Source organism: Hesperophylax consimilis, chromosome 4, assembly GCF_061612785.1.
Source record: "Hesperophylax consimilis isolate HC1 chromosome 4, BYU_Hcon_1.0, whole genome shotgun sequence".
Classification (NCBI taxonomy): domain Eukaryota; kingdom Metazoa; phylum Arthropoda; class Insecta; order Trichoptera; family Limnephilidae; genus Hesperophylax; species Hesperophylax consimilis.
This window is the reverse complement of record NC_142839.1, coordinates 40,395,678-40,413,208: the sequence shown is the minus strand read 5'-3', so window position 1 is coordinate 40,413,208 and position 17,531 is coordinate 40,395,678. Positions and strand designations below refer to the sequence as shown.

The 17,531-nt window shown below is 37.2% G+C and overlaps 2 protein-coding genes across 5 annotated transcripts in view; one reads left to right on the top strand and one right to left on the bottom strand.

Moving 5' to 3' along the window:
- The window catches only part of loaf (low-density lipoprotein receptor domain containing lost and found), a 227,141-nt gene that overhangs the window by 147,725 nt on the left and 61,885 nt on the right, over positions 1 to 17,531 (top strand). The window lies entirely within an intron of this gene.
- Positions 13,140 to 17,376, bottom strand: LOC149424722 (uncharacterized). 4 transcript variants are annotated; one of them, XM_089630964.1, is made up of 4 exons: positions 16,092 to 17,376; positions 15,520 to 15,940; positions 15,234 to 15,368; positions 13,140 to 15,083 (listed from the first exon to the last, which is right to left on the bottom strand). In XM_089630964.1, exons 2-4 carry the CDS (start codon positions 15,596 to 15,598, stop codon positions 13,186 to 13,188), a joined length of 2,112 nt encoding a protein of 703 aa, XP_089487090.1. In that variant the 5' UTR covers positions 15,599 to 15,940; positions 16,092 to 17,376; the 3' UTR covers positions 13,140 to 13,185. The 4 variants fall into 4 exon arrangements, with proteins under 4 accessions (XP_089487090.1, XP_089487091.1, XP_089487092.1 ...); XM_089630965.1 differs by having other exon boundaries at positions 15,520 to 16,226; positions 16,379 to 17,376; XM_089630966.1 differs by having other exon boundaries at positions 15,520 to 16,468; positions 16,547 to 17,376.

Genomic DNA, 17,531 nt, shown 5'->3' with positions numbered 1-17,531 from the left:
CTCTTGCCCCGCTACCCTTCGGCCGAGTTTGTTGTTCTGGGGGACTTCAATGTTCATAACGAACCATGGTTGAAGTTCTCAGGCCCAACGGACTCGGCTGGCCGACAGGCGGAATCCTTTGCCATTTGCTACGAATTAGAGCAATTAGTTCAGGAGCCTACAAGGGTTCCTGATGTCCAGACTCACCGCTCCAATCTGTTAGACCTATTCTTAACTACTGTGCCACACGGTTATAAGATTGACGTCACAGCGCCTCTGGGATCATCTGACCACTGCCTAGTGACGACATCAATCCCTGTTAGCTTCAGACCAACCAATGAGAGACTGAGGAGAAAAGTGTGGCACTATAGGTCAGCAGATTGGTTCGGTATGCGGGCCCATTTCAACGCTTTTCCGTGGTCAGCTGTTTGTTTTCGGACTTCGGACCCTTCAAGATGTGCCCAGGAGATTGGTGAAGTCATCAAATCGGCGATGGATGGCTTCATTCAATCGACTACTAAAGAAACTGGTGTGGGCTCAAAGCCGTGGTTCAGTCGACAATGCTCCGAAGCAGTTCGACGAAAAAACGCGGCTTACCGAGCCTACAACACATCTCGAACGCCCGAAAGCAGATTAGCATACAACAAATCGGCAAAGGAATGCAAGAGAATCATTAATAGGTCAAAATTCGAACACGACCTGCAGACCAGCAAAAAGCTGGCTGCCTGCCCGCATGGCAGCAGAGCATTCTGGTCGCTTGCGGGCTCAATAGGTCGAAATTTTTGCAAACCCAGTTTGCCACCTCTTACCAGACCTGACGGCTCACTAGCAAACACCGCCACCGAAAAGGCTAACTTATTAGGGAAAATGTTTGCGGAAAACTCGACCCTCGACGACGGGGGTGCTGTTCCGCCGTCGGTTCCTCACTGCGGCTTCTATATGAAAAAGCTGAGGATCCGGCATCGGGATGTACTCCACGTCATACGGGGGCTCGATGTTAACAAAGCTAGTGGACCTGATGGAATACCTGCCCTGGTATTGCAGAGGTGTGCTGCGGAAATAGTTCCGGTTTTGACAAAGCTCTTCAAAATGTCCCTGAAGTGTGGCACTGTGCCCTCTGGTTGGAAAAAAGCGGTCATTCACCCTATTCCCAAGAAAGGTGACCGCTCCAACCCGGCCAACTACCGCCCCATAGCGATCACATCAGTTCTGTCCAAAGTGATGGAACGTGTGATCAACGACAAACTGCTCACATACCTCGAGAAGAACAAAATTATCAACGACCGTCAATACGGATTCCGGCGGAACCGCTCGTGCGGTGATCTTCTCGCGTATGTGACGCATGTTTGGGGGCGGTGCCTGGAACGTCACGGTGAGACCCAAACGGTCGCACTAGACATATCCAAGGCCTTTGACCGGGTCTGGCACCGAGGACTTGTCAACAAATTGCATTCTTACGGACTTCCCGCATCCCTGTGTACGTGGATTGCTAACTTTTTAAGGGATAGGTCGATTCAGGCGGTTGCTGACGGTTTCACCTCTTCCTCGCACTCCATAAATGCTGGCGTCCCACAGGGATCGGTTCTGTCTCCGACTTTGTTTTTGTTGCACATCAATGACCTTTTGACATGTGCACCGATTCATTGTTACGCGGATGACAGTACAGTTCATGATAGCTTTTTGTTTGACAAGCCCCCAAAGGGCACACAAACTCCAACGGCTCGGAGGGCTTTGAAGCAGAGAATGGACGGTTATCTCGAGAGTATTTCCTCCTGGGGTAAAAATAATCTCGTCGAATTTAATGTTTCAAAGACCCAATCCTATCTGATTACGTCTAAAAGGGATCCAAATGATAATCTAGTCTCCTTCAACGGAAGCAATCTTCCGAACAGGCCTTCCATTGATATGCTTGGTGTAACTATAAGTGACCAGCTCAGGTACGGGGGCTCCATCGAAGCCAGAGTAAAGTTGGCCTCTCAGAAGCTGGGCGTACTGTACAGGGCCCGCAGATACTTTAATAGTACACAACTGCTCACCCTGTACAAATCGCAAGTGCGCCCTACGGTCGAATTTGGCAGCCATCTCTGGTCTGGAGCCCCTAAATACCTGAAAAAAACCCTTGACTCTGTGCAGAAACGGGCGGTCCGTTTGATAGATTCCCCAATCTTAACAAACGGACTGCAATCTTTAGAGCACAGGCGTCAGGTAGGTATGCTGTCCTTGTTCTATCGGTATTACAATGGAAGATGCTCTGAGGAACTAGCGTCATTGATCCCTTCGGCACCGGTGCGTAGTCGGGATACACGCCAAACGCGCGCCCAACATTTGTACACAGTTGACACTTGTCACATGAGAACGGGTCGCTTCTACGATTCGTTCTTAAGTTCAACAGCTCGGCTGTGGAACGAACTGCCGGCCTCTGTGTTTCCTCCCTCCTACAACATGGGACTCTTCAAGACCCATGTTCACTCCTTCCTCTCCACAAAAAGACCCTCCACACAGCATCCCCAAAGATGACATAGGCCCTGAGGGAAATTATTTTCTTCAGGGCCTCCTGTGTGGAGTAAATATAAAAAAAAAAAAAAAAAAAAAAAAAAATAATGCACAGAACGTAGATGCTGCAGTACATTATTTTTATGGTATTATTGATGCCCTGATAGATGATCTGGTTCCAAAGAAAGTAATCAAATCAACCAAATTCCCAACATGGTATTCGGCGGCTTTAATTAACATAACTAAATAAAAATTAAAGTTTTTTCGTGCCTGGAAACGGTACAAGAATCCTCTAGATTACCTATCTTTCTCAATACTTCGCAAAAGACAAAAGAAAATTTCTAGTCATACTCATAACGCCTACATTGCTCGATTGGAATCAGATATACAAAATAATGTTAAAAAAATATGGAATTATGTTAAGACGCAAAGAAAATCTCCCACTATACCAGAACATATGACCTATCATTCGACAACGGCACACGATAGCAAAGAAGTTACAGACTTGTTCGCTGATTACTTCTCAACGGTCTTTAGAAATGAATTTCCAACACTCAATGTTAATAATAAGGAAGATACTCTGAATAACACATTAATATCCTCAATTAAAATAAATGAAGAAATCACCTTGAAATACCTTTCAAACATAGATATTAAAAAAGGACCTGGAATTGATAGGCTACCCGGAGTTTTTATACGCAACTGTAGTAAGTATATCTGTCTTCCGGTTTGCGCCATCTATAAAAAATCATTGACAGAAGGAACGTTTCCCCTCAAGTGGAAATCAGCTGTTATCACACCGATCTATAAAACCGGTGATAAGCATGACGTTAAAAACTACCGTCCAATTTCCCAACTTCCTATTTTAAGTAAAGTTCTAGAAAAAATTGTCTTTGATCAATTATACTCGGCTATTTCCACAATAATTACACCGAATCAGCACGGATTCATGAGAGATCGGTCTACGACATCCAACCTGGCCCTTTTCATTAACTTCTTGCATAGCAAGATGGATGACAAAGAGCAGGTTGATACTATGTACACAGACTTCTCTAAGGCTTTCGATCGCGTAATACACTCAATTCTTTTGAAAAAGCTTGTCTTATTTGGTATACACGGTGACCTACTTAGATGGATCAAATCTTACATTAGTAACCGTAATCAAGTAATCTTAATCAACGGTGTCTTCTCAAAATCTATCGAGGTAAAATCTGGTGTCCCTCAAGGGTCCCACCTAGGTCCGCTAATGTTCAACATTTATATAAATGACATTGGATCATGTTTTCAAAATTCCAAATATGAACTTTATGCCGACGACATGAAAATATTCAAAGTTATTCGTTCTCTTTCTGACTGCGAAGCGTTACAGAGTGACCTAGATAGGCTTTGCAAGTATTGTAAAGTTAACTGTCTAGATATAAACGTTTCTAAATGTCACACTATGACATTCACCAGAAACAAACTCGTAATTAAGTACTCATATTCACTCAAAAATGAACCTGTCATCTCTAAAACGGAATGTAAAGACCTCGGCGTTTACCTTGATAGCAAACTTATATTTAATAAGCACATTGACTCTATCGTTAATAGGTCATATAAAATGCTTGGTTTCGTGCTACGTGTAAGTAAAATATTCAATAATCCGCGTACAATTGTAATGTTATATTTCGCATTAGTCAGAAGTACACTGGAATATGCATCGCCTATTTGGAATCCGCAATATAAACTTTACATAGATAGTATAGAACGAATCCAAAACAAATTTATAAAATATATTACCCACAGATTCAACAATAATTTTGAGTGTACATTTGAAACTTTGCAGCGAAGACGAGCAGTAGCTGACTCAATATTTATACACAGAATTTTAAACAATGAGATTGACTGTACTGAACTTCTGTCCCTTATTAATTTTAACATACCTTTGAGACGTACACGACATACAGTGCTATTCCACACGCTTAATTATAAAACAATTGCAGCATCTAATTCGACAATTAACCGAGCTCTTCATACTCTAAATAATATTTGTCTTAACTCTAACATTGACATTTTTTCGGATTCACTGCCCAAATTCAAACGTGGCATCATGTCATTAATTTAAAGAATTCAATGCGCATACATACAGACACACACACACACACACACACACACACACAAACAATCACACATACATTACACACGTCACACACACACCTATAAACTACACAAGTCACCTGGTAATTAAGGAATAAACATACCACTTAGCAGACATTCCAAGGAAACATATCATAGGTACACAACATGAAGTATCTTATTCCTGTATATTGTTTCATCTCTGTAAATCATGTACTGTTTGTTTCTATAATATAAAATAAAATAAAATAAAAAAATAATTTTCAATATTATGTTTATCCCCTTTATTAAGAACGAGTGTTACCAATGCTTTTTTCCAAATACTAGGAAATACACAGATAATTTAAATTATATGAGGTATATTGCGGCACGTTGAAAGACCCCCCTTCAGTATTGAAACATTGCTTTAAATGACTTTAGCCGTGTTTGGTAACCAGATCTGAATAGCCAGGTACTCCCCCTTTCTCTTCCCGACCTTCTTCCCTTCCCCACTAATTTCAGCCTCACAACATACCTCAATTGGGGGTCTCATAGTCTCACTGACTCCAGATGGTTGGGAGCAGTTGGGACTCTTGTGCGATATTCACATTAAAAAAACAAACAAATTTTTTTTAAATAACTGTCGGTTATTTGATGCGCGATCATAGAAATATAGGCGATATAACTGACGGGTATTTGGTAAGCGATCATTGAAATACATCTATATACAATAACTGCCATGTATTTTTTATTGGTGAAATAACAGATGGGTATTTGATACGCGATCTTGGAAATGCAGGGATGACGAGAGTGACGTCCATAACTTGATACGAGGCTTGACACGATACGGTGGTACCTACGATACGACGATCTGATATGGAAACATGAAATATGAATCTACATCAATAAGTGAAATAAGGTATTAAATAAATAATTATTATATCATAATTTCATTAAAAAGCTCTTTATAAAATACTTAAACGTTTGCTCATCATCACGATTCCGTTGTGTAAACGTTTTAGTATTAAATAACCTAATTCGTTAGCCTTTCATTTCCGTTTGCGTTTACCTAGGGGATCCAGTCCCGAGATCTTTGAATAACACTCCTGCTAGGAGAACTTCATATTGAGTTTGTCTAACAAATGAACAACTTCTGTGACACAAACAGTACAAAATAATATGAAAGCCAGACTTCAAGACGAAGTATCTCAATTTTTCTGCCAGACGGTTGACATATTACTGCTCGTTTCTCGTATGTTACAAATTTTACCTGAAATTACCCGAACGAAATACTATAGACAGGGTTTTGACGTATTTTAGTAATGTACTGAATTACTAATATATTTAATTTGGTGTTACCTTCATAATAAACATATTATAATATTCTACGTGTAACACCTCAGCCCGGGGGATCTTTATTAGATGTTATTATATATATTATGTGCTATTCCCGATACATCACAAATATAGTGAGATTTTAAATTCCATGTAACATGGGCATTGATAATCTGACATCAAATTTGTGAGTTGGTTTAGTTTAAATGATCAATTTTTTAACCTTGGTCATGGTAAGTAATAGAAATGTTCATATTTACGGTCACATTGTCATATTTGAATATAGTGATATAAACATACAAAAATTAAATGATAGAGTGAAAACTTTTTTTAAACAGTTTATTTTTTTATGAAAGGTCGCCCCCTTTCAAAAAACCAATGTTGAACGCGGATAGTAAAAGAGGGTATAGAACTCATTTATAACATTGTTTGACTTTATTCAATGCATTTTATATTTTACGTTATAAGTATATATTTTATTTTATAAGGACGACGCATCCCTGGTTTGATGAAAAGTGGGCGTTGTGCAGACATCAGCAGGTTATTTTTCTGTATATAGCATAAGCTTGTTTTAGTAAATAACTGACGAATATCTAAGACCCTAATTTTACTGTACTAACTGAATTGATAATAGATTCAGTACAACCACCATACCATGTTTTGGTACGGATTGTAAAAGGGCAAAATAGACGTTTCTTAGAATCTCAAAATCTAAGTTGTTCATAAGAGAGCAGAATATATGGCAGTCTTTTTACTGTGTCATTTATATAGGCCTCCCAGCATAGTTGGTCGTCTATGATTATTTCTAGTAATAATAATAATATCTTATAACTTAAATTTCTGGATGTGTTTAGGTGAGTGCAATCCCACAAATCCCATAGAGAGTATAAGAACAAATTATTGTTATGTAATTATTTGTTAATGTTTTTAAATACTTCTATTGATTATAGTGTACTTTTATTTAGTTTTATTCCCTTTTCGTCTTAACTGCATCATTAAGTATCATTTTCTTTCACTTAATTGTTACTACATTTTGTCCATGTAATATGCCAATCAATAATAGAATATGGAATAATTGCTTGGGGAGGAGCAACAAACGCAGCTATCACTCAAATAGAAATCGCACAGAAAACGATATTAAAGGTAATACTCAAAAAACAAAAACTAACCGACACAGACCAAATATTTAAAAGCTGTGACGTACTTGATATACGCCAATTATATGTTAAACCACTACTAAACTACATTTTCGACCAAAAAAACAAACCCCAACAAACACAAAATATCACTAATAGACCGGTTAGACAAGCGTACAAAGAAAACATAAAAACTCCGACGGTAAATACTACCTTTGGACAAAGACACCATAAATACCACGCTATTAAAGCATTCAACAGTCTTCCACTTGAAACAAAAATTGAGGAAAATAAAAATAAATTCAAACACAAAATAAAAAAAATGGATTAAAGAACAAAAAGACAATATTACCAAAATTCTATAACATAAAAGAATAAAACATATACACGCAACACAAAAAAAAAAAACACGCAACACGCACAAACACAAATCATTATAAATGCCGATTTACATTCTCTTTTAATATTTTTCTTTTAGTGTGATAATTATATTTTTAATCTTTATTTTTAGTTTAAATTTATCTTTATTTTAATCTTGTTTTTCTTTTTTTTTAAATGTATAAATTCTTATATTATAAAATGGGGGCCTCAGCACGGGTAAACAACCCAGTGAGGCCAACATTACTGAATTAGAATATGAAATATTGTAAAATAATGTATCAACAATAAAAAAAATAAAAAATATATATTTTGATCTAGGTACTTTAACTGCTACTAACGTAATATGCCAATACTACCGCCTTGAGTGTAACCGTTGTAACCAGAATATCAAGGACGATGCTATTTTTTTACTTATGACTGCATAATAACACTTTATCTAAAACATGCGAATACCTCAGCACAGGTCTTCCCATTGAGGTATTTATTACTACTAGTTACTGGTACTGATTGTTAACATTTTTTGGTAACATGTCAACATCAACAAATATCAGATCGCATCACATTATAACTATAGTTTGAGCACTCGTACCTGTTGGGTACGACAAGCTTCTTCCCCACCAAAGTCGGAAGTGCTTTAAGTTAGCAGTATGATTACTAGATACACACATTATGGGAAGCCACCGCATTGTGTGTGAAGATTCACCCTCGTCCCTAGGTATAGGGTAGTAATTACGTTTAACACCTCAAAGGTTAAGACGGTGGTATTAATGTACCTACTACTCCTACAACACAGTATTCCGTTAAGACTAGTGAGGGCTAATTGGCGTTTAAAATGAATTTCAAAAACAAAAAAGTTCCCTTGTAAAATTGCTTGAATTAGTTCGATTGTTTAGAGTTTATTTTAAGTCGATTTTTTAGTGAATTTAGTGTTCGTATTTATATTTATTGGAAATGAAAAGGCCATTGATTTGTCGAGGTCTGACCCGCACAGCAACTTTTAACCATATGACCGTTTACGGCCAGGATTATAACTCTAAAAATAATATCATAAATATACTTGTATCCTTGAAAACTGTCGAAATAATATTGGTGACCTCTTATGCAGGGGCCGAGAATCGAAAAAGATAAAATTTGCAACTAGATATTACAAGCTTACCATTGATTCATTGCATCCTTTTTCTCCTGAACGTACCCAAAAAATATGTTACCTACTCTCTGTAGTACGATCACAAAAACAGGAGTCTCTTTAAAATAATTTAATAATTTGTTTTGCCGACGACACCGTTATTTTATTTAATGATATTGATTGGGTAACCAATTACAAAGAAGCTAAACATGGGCTTGTACTTCTGCAAAAATGGCTTAAACAAAACTCACGTACACTAAATGTCAACAAAACGAAATAATTAACATTTTCTATAACGGCCAGAGGACAACCAGCTGAGGATCGCAATCATGTTACTGCCCCATCATAACACACTCCAGAAACATAAAATATCTCGGCGTTGAAATCGATGAAAATCTTTGATGGAACACTCACATAAATAGCATTACAAAGAAACTTACAAAGCTCATGTACTACTTTAGAAACGTACGCAATATGCTAAATAAAAACGATCTATATAAAGTCTACTATGTTCTTTGCCAATCACGCATACAATATGGGATTATTGGATGGGGATTTGCCTCAAACCTACACATGAAGCAGCTCGTTAAAACAAAAACAGTAATAATAAAAATAATTCTGAAAGTACCCATGAGAACTCTATCAAAATTAATTTTTTAAAATTTAACGTGTTCAGCATTATAAAACTGTACTCAAAAAATGCACTACTCAATTTTAAAGAAAAATATGAGTACCTTGCTGAACAACACACCTACACTTCAAGGACGAAATCCTCAAATCTACTAAACATTCCAAAATTAAATACATCTTTCGGCCAGAAAAACCACTATATCCATGATATAAAATTATATAATGCCCTTCCTATTGAAATTGAAAACACCATTGATATAGAAATGTTTAAAAAAGACATCAAATTATGGCTAACTAAACATGAAGATGAGGAAATCATTAAATTTATGAAGTAACCCCAACGCAACCTACAGACAACGAACATGAATACTTTTTTCTTCATTTATTTTATATTTTGTGGGAACCAACAAATTAGAAGTTGAGGAAATCATGATCAACACACATACAACAACCTACAGTCCGCTTCGGAACAGGATTACCTAGTGAGGCGGACTGAGAAAAAAATACTAAACTTTATATTTTTAATCATTGAAGACAATATTAGCGATTTCTAAACGAAAATCTGAAACAGAACAATAGGATACGGTCACATCTAGGAAGGTCCTATATGTGACCGTATCCTTTTCTGATTTTTCTGTTTCAGATTTTCGTTTAGAAATCGCTAATATTGTCTTCAATGATTAAATATTACAATTTGAGGTTTTACTCAATAAAGTTATTCCAAAAAGTAAATATTTATATTTTTATTTTACTTAATATTGTATCTTTTTTACTTTGCTTTATATTGCTGTTACATTAAAAAAAACAGGTTTAAACATGATACAACATAATTTTTCGCCAGATATCACAATTTAAATAATATTCATTCTAAAGTATTACAGAAAACAACTGCGATCAGTGTACTATTCGAACGTTGTACATTGAATGTGAGCTTGCATTAACTAGCGCGATGCGAACGCACAACTTAGTATTTTTCCATTTTATAATCGCTTAACAAGCTCTCACAAATAGACATACATAGACGTGTTGTGATGAAAGGCTTAAATCACAGTGAAAAACAGATAAACCATAGCTGCTAAAAATATGCTAATTATTTATGAAAACCGTCATTCTAGCGACATCTGTTGATTTAAAATTGATTCAGTTTGTTTGCAATAGGCACCTGTAATAGTTGGAATTATATCGAGGTTCTAGGACGAAAGCACAGAGGTCGTAAAATCGTCTAGGGCGAGAAAAGATTCCCCTTGTCTGCCTAAAAATAAACATTGAATTTTGTCAACCAATAGATCTGAACAAAAAGCTATAAAATTTTGAGTAACCAATCAGTGAACGGAAAGGTGTGTGTCTACGGAAGACAAAGAAATGAACTTTGGACCCGGCGATAAAAAAAGATAAGTAATGGCTTCTTCGTTCCCACAAAAATTAGAGGTAAACGCACTATAGAGTAAACATCGACGTTCAAGGGCACAAGTCCTGGGAATGTTTAGAAAAACCGATACATTTATGAGATAGCGAACCATAGAAATCGAGTGCTTTGAAGTTTTTACAAGTTGAAAAACACACACGCGAAAATGCAATGGAAAAATTATAAACGTGATAGTATAAAAGAAGGACGGTAAAACGAAGGAAAGTTGCTGGCAGAATTTTCAACTGTAGTGCAATTATTTATGATAGAGATAGGGTGTCAAGTTCGATAAAAATCGTACTAAAGAGAGGTGAGAGTGTTGGAAACAATGGAAACTAATCGTTATCAATTTAAGATGAAGCGGACATATTGGTAAATCAATTTTGAATGAAAATCTCGCGAAAAAATAGACATTTTAGAAAAGTGCAGCGATTGAACGGCAGGAAAATACAGAGATTTTGAGCTGCTACAAAGGTTCTAGGGACATGAAAATAGAGTGCCATAGGAAGGCAATAAAGCTAAACATATAGCGATAGATTAAATTCAGAAAACGTAGGCATTTTACATGATTATCAGGGTAGATAGATATTAGAGTTACACAAGACTGCAGAAGAAGTGACATGAGATAAAAGGTTGACAGTCTCATGTGTATTTTAGAGGATAAACAATCGAAATTCGAACATGATTTTTGTTTACGTTAAGGTGATAATCCATTAGAAAAGCGATTAAGTTTAACGTAGGGCTTATGATATGTTTATATAAAGCAAAAGATATTAAAATTAATAGGTTTGAAATTAAATGAAATTTACGAGTGTAGTACCAAAATCGGAAACGTAAACAGATGTCAATGCGTATGTTTTATGTGATATTTTGTATGACAAAGATAGAGAATGGGGCGGAGATCGAGTTAGATAATAAAAGTGACGGATATCCCAGAGTCAAATTAGGTATATCTCCCATAGAAGTGTGGAAAATTATATATTAATTAATAATAAATAAAGTATGAAATTTTCCTGGAGAGAACACACTTCGGAAAAAGTGGAGAAAAGATAAAAGAAAGGGTAGAGAACGAGGATAAGGAATGATCCAAGTGGAGAAAAGCGATACAATTCTAAGTTATCCGTGAAATTAATAAATACGGCTTGGAATATAATTAGTTATAGAGTTATGAGAAATAACATAAGAATAAAGAAGAAATTTGTGTAGAAAAACGTCTGAATAAAGAAAATTCAAGAAGAAAAAGGGAAAACTCATGTCTGCGACATAAAGAGAGAAAGTACTGGTGAAAATGGAAAAGCTCACATAGGTGACAATAAAATTAAGTAGAATTTAGACAAATTGAAATTCAAAACTGCATAGTAAAGATTTCGACATGGATTTAAGCATTTTTCGCACGAGATGCATAAAATTGAGATCTATATATCGTCGCCGTAGATGCCAAGAGAGTCAAGCCACAAAACCAGAAAGCTGAGAAAACGGCCCTCAAAGATTTTTGGCTACAAAAAAATCACATTTTTTTGTCATAACTTTTTTGTTTTTAAAGATAGAAGAGTGTAATTTTAGACATAGATATTTTGTGATGTTATCTTTTTATTAGTTAGATTGAATAAATGTAAAAAACAGTATTATAAAAGTTATTTGGGTTATATCTCTTGACCACTGAATATTGAAATAAACAGATGGTACATTTGTGTGGTAGTCAAAAGAGTTAAGCCTCTTACGCCTGTTGACTACTGAGAATTTGCGGACAAATTACTAACTTTTTTTGGACTATACTCTAAACTCTAAAGGAAAGTCTATTAACTATCTAACCACCGCGCTGTTTCTCTAAGGGTTGAGCAGAGAGGATGGACCGCCAAACAGAGCTTGGCACTGCTTGCTTCATTCACATTCATACATAACCCTTCAGTTATTCTGACTCATGGCACGGCCCGACAATAGTATCTGGTTCACTTAATCGCGCCAAGTTTTTCTCAGGAGTCCTCCTACATGTCATTGTTCATCCACTCTACATGCTTCGTTATTCCGATCACACGCTCAAACCATCCTTTTCTTAATTTTTCTCATCACGCTTACATTATTTGCAAATTACCACATTTTTCACACAATAAAAACATGGTTTTACCACACATACACCTCAGAGATCTTATTTGTCCAAAATTCATTCAGACAAGATTTGAGATTTTCACGACCAAAAGTATTAGCGATTGATTTTTGGGGTATTATGCCGTGTTGTGCTACGACCTTCTTCAATGTGTCGAACAGCGTTAGTGTCCATTATTAGAAGAAGGTAGCGCAATACGGCATAAAACCCAAAATAAATCAGGCTAATCTATCATTCTACGCTCATAGTATACTTCCTCTGCCAGTTCTATGCCTCATTGCCATACACATTAAGATTGGTATCAGCATTCCATTTTTTGCATTTTAAGTCTGTGAATGTACTACTGTATCATCCCTTAAAATTTGGTCCATAGTCAAGCAATCTATCGTATGGTTACTATGTTTATACCTGTTGAAATAAAGTTGGCTGAGGTACATAAAAAAAATTAATACAAAGTTAGATTCTGAAGAAAATATTTATTACAAAAATGTTATAATAATTTTTAAATTCCATCTTCTCCGTCACTCTCCGAGCCATCATTCTCCCGAGATGGACCGTCCTCAGGCTGCAAATTTTTATAAAAATCATGATAGGTGGACGGAATGCTGCCTTTATCACACAATTTGAGTAGGTCCTTTAATTTGTCTTGGCCTATTTTTGGCTTTGAAAAATACAGTCTTTCTACTTCTACGCTTGCACAGGATAACGTTCGAAGCCGTCTTCGCTGAATGTTAAGGGTATCAAAGTCATTTCGGCTCAATTGATACTTATAAAAAACAGTAGTGGGTTCACCTTTTCGGTATTGAAACCACTTTACTTTGAGCCACTTTAATTTGTCTCCATTTTCTGATATATTTTTGTTTGTCATAACTTTATTGCTGTATTTTTTATAGTTAAGGAAGTCAGCATAATCCATTTCCACAACCTTGTGGTATGGTTTAGAAGTTTTTGCAGTACGGGCAACAACGTACCATCCATCTGGTGTGAACACGTCTATTTTTCTTCCTCGGGCCTCTATTGTGGAGTGCACAGAATCGCACTCCATCTCTGAGTGCCCTGATTCCATAAATTTTTGATTGATGACGTCAATCGGCAGCTGTTCCACTGCACGTAGGAACATAGCGGATACTACTGAGTTCCGATTTTGACCAGAAGCCGTGTCCGAGTACAGCGTCACTACTTTTTTGGGGCCTAATGACACCAAGAGGTTCCACAGACACGTAGCGATCTCCGAAGCACCCTTTGTGCCCACACCTTCGTGCCACATGTAATTCGTTGCTTGTCTGGAAGCCAGCTCATACACCGTGAAGTTATACGTTTTTAATTTTTTTGTATAATATAACTGTCCCACTTGTAAGCTCGGAGTCAATAATATTTTTTCCAGATCCATAGTGAAGCAACTGATGCTAGGATCATTCATAGCTTGGGCTTTGTCAATTTGTTTGTGTTCCCTTGCTTCTGTTTTTCTTGTTAAATGAAGATTAAATTGATCTTCGTCTCTTGACTTCTCTTCGTCAGACTTATTTTTGTACTGCGTACAAAAATCACACTGATCCTTTTTTGGTGTGTGAAATCCATAATTGAATTCTGTCACAAATATTTGTTTGTAGAAGCCGAGCTTTTCTGGTACCACGTTACGTTCTTTACAATACTCAACATAGTCTAAGTAAATTCTTGTCTCGCTCAAACCAGATGGCAAGTATTTTCTTTTACTGCTGCTCCGACAGTAATGCGAGGCAACTACGGGCAATGACTTGATGTGGTCCCTGATTATATTCCTAACTTCCTCGGATTTTTTGTTTGGCGGTTCCTTGCGACCTCTCTGATCTATTTCAGTGACACCTGAAGGAGTCAACTTTTTCATTGCACTTTCAACTTTTGTTCCCGAGATGACAAAGGTGGCCAAAAAAAATTTTTTGCACACTTGGACTCTCTCTCCATTTAACATTACCGTATATTCGAATGTATGTTGTCGTTTGATGGTGTCTCCACTACGGTATCGTCGTTTTACTGGAATACAATTTACATTGCCACCAATGAAGGCCCATCTCGCTCTGTCGGAATCCAGACTCAGATAGTCAGCCAACATTTGCTCCTGTTGAGATTTTCCTATTTTGGATGCGCAATTATAATGGCATTTACAGCTAACATCTCTAATTGTCCTTGCTTGAACTGTCTTTCCGGATCTGCTTTGGTATTCTTTACCTGCCATTCTCAATATCTTTTGGGAATTCCGTTTCCATTGGTTTGGGGTTCTCTTGCGTTTCCTACTTAAATCATCTGTCTGTTGGTTGCTTTCCAATATTTCAGAAATGGATGTTCCTGAGGCATTAACGTGGTGTTGATTTGAATGTTCTTGCCTGTTATTGTCTTCATTTTCGGAAAGGTTCACGTTCAAGTCTGTAAAACCGAACAAAGTGGTTTATTTCTTTGAAACACTGAAATAATTATTGAATTTTACAAGCAAATGATTCGCTGATAATCACAGGTTTTACAAGCCAACATAACAACTAGTATGCAGTAGTATTGTTAACAAATAAAAATACTGACCTCCCACATGCGTGCTTGGAGCGAAGCTTCGGAGCTCTGCGTATAATGCTGGGACAGCAATCTCATCCGGAACTTGCATGCCACCGTTCTGGCTGTGTTCTGCACATCCAGCTTGCACACCATTTAGAGGAGAGCCTGTAAAACAAAACAAAGTAGTTTACTTCTTTGAAACACCGAGATAAACATTGAATTTTACAAGCAAATGCTTCTCTGATAGTCACAGGTTTTACACAGCCAACATAATAACTAGTATGCATTAGTATTAATAACAAATAAAAATACTGACCTCCCGCATGCGTGCTTGAAGCGAAGCTTCGGAGCTCTGCGTATAATGCTGGGACAGCAATCTCATCCGGAACTTGCATGCCACCGTTCTGGCTGTGTTCTGCACATCCAGCTTGCACACCATTTAGAGGAGAGCCTGTAAAACAAAACAAAGTAGTTTACTTCTTTGAAACACCGAGATAAACATTGAATTTTACAAGCAAATGCTTCTCTGATAGTCACAGGTTTTACACAGCCAACATAATAACTAGTATGCATTAGTATTAATAACAAATAAAAATACTGACCTCCCGCATGCGTGCTTGAAGCGAAGCTTCGGAGCTCTGCGTATAATGCTGGGACAGCAATCTCATCCGGAACTTGCATGCCACCGTTCTGGCTGTGTTCTGCACATCCAGCTTGCACACCATTTAGAGGAGAGCCTGTAAAACAAAACAAAGTAGTTTACTTCTTTGAAACACCGAGATAAACATTGAATTTTACAAGCAAATGCTTCTCTGATAGTCACAGGTTTTACACAGCCAACATAATAACTAGTATGCATTAGTATTAATAACAAATAAAAATACTGACCTCCCGCATGCGTGCTTGAAGCGAAGCTTCGGAGCTCTGCGTATAATGCTGGGACAGCAATTTCATCCGGAACTTGCATGCCACCGTTCTGGCTGTGTTCTGCACATCCAGCTTGCACACCATTTAGAGGAGAGCCTGTAAAACAAAACAAAGTAGTTTACTTCTTTGAAACACCGAGATAAACATTGAATTTTACAAGCAAATGCTTCTCTGATAGTCACAGGTTTTACACAGCCAACATAATAACTAGTATGCATATTGTATTGATAACAAATAAAAATACTAACCTCCCACATACATGCTTCGAGAGACGTCCAGATTTTGCATGTTCAGGTCGTGTTCTGCACGTCCAGCTTGTACAGCATTCCCCTCAGAATCTACAAAACAAGTAAAACTGTCAGATTGTCGCATTGTTTTCAAACAATCGGAATCAACATTTTTAACTAGATTCTTACCTTTGAGGTTATGTTGATCCTGTGGATTTAAAACTGCTGCATCCATTTGTTTAGCACGTGAAGAACTCATTAGGTTCTGTGGATTAGCAGCTTTAGTTGATGCAATCATTTGTTTGCCACGTGAAGATTCCAATATGTTATGTCGAACCGGTGGATTTAAAGCAGCTCTGGCTGCTGCAACCATTTGTTTTCCGCGTGAATGATTCATTTCTTATCACTGTTTCACTAAATAAAGTTGAAAGTACAAACGTTTGTAGGCACAAAACGAAATAAAGCACAGAATCGCTGAACGAACCGAACTGATGTTGTATTAAAATAACACTGACCGACGCACTGAACACTGAACTGACAGTTCGCGATTCGCGATACTGTCGTGGGCGCAGACGTATGTGCAAGCGTGAACAAACCGACACGATAGGCATTTTGCTGAGTTAGAGGAAGACAACACTATAAATCATTGTCGAATGTGAGTAGAGGTGCGCACGCTTTCGAGAGAAGTTTGTGTTGCCAATGGCGTCAAGCCACGCATAAAATTAAATTATTGGGAAGTCAAAAGATCTATGTGGCTTGTCGTCATAGACTGCTTTAACTTGTGTAAAATTATTCGAAAGTCAAAAGTCTATGCGGCTTGTAGTTTTTGACTGCTTTGATTGTTTTCATCGATGTGTGTTAGATCTATTGGCAAATTTCAAAATACTCAATAACGGAGTGTTTTATGGCTTAAATCTTTTGACCACGGCAACTTTGAAGGTTTTCAAACACTTCTGCATACTTAACTCATTTTCGCCAAATTTGTGGCTTGACTCTCTTGACATCTACGGCGACGATATATGTTACTGAGGACGGACCTATCGAAAATTGAGAAAAAAAAGGAACACAAAATCATGATATTTTAACTACATTTTGTATGAACCATGGAACAAAGGAAGCTGGGGCAAAGAACGCAGGCTTACCCGATTCGGACCCTATCGAGTTAGAGTCGTGA

What these genes read in the sequence shown, in the direction of transcription:
- LOC149424722 (XM_089630964.1), bottom strand. Translation starts at nt 15,598, where the DNA reads ATGCAAGTTCCGGATGAGATTGCTGTCCCAGCATTATACGCAGAGCTC. An exon ending in TTCAAGCACGCATGCGGGAG is followed by an intron (nt 15,369 to 15,519) that starts GTCAGTATTTTT and finishes TTTGTTTTACAG; the next exon opens with GCTCTCCTCTAAATGGTGTG. An exon ending in TCCAAGCACGCATGTGGGAG is followed by an intron (nt 15,084 to 15,233) that starts GTCAGTATTTTT and finishes TCGGTTTTACAG; the next exon opens with ACTTGAACGTGAACCTTTCC.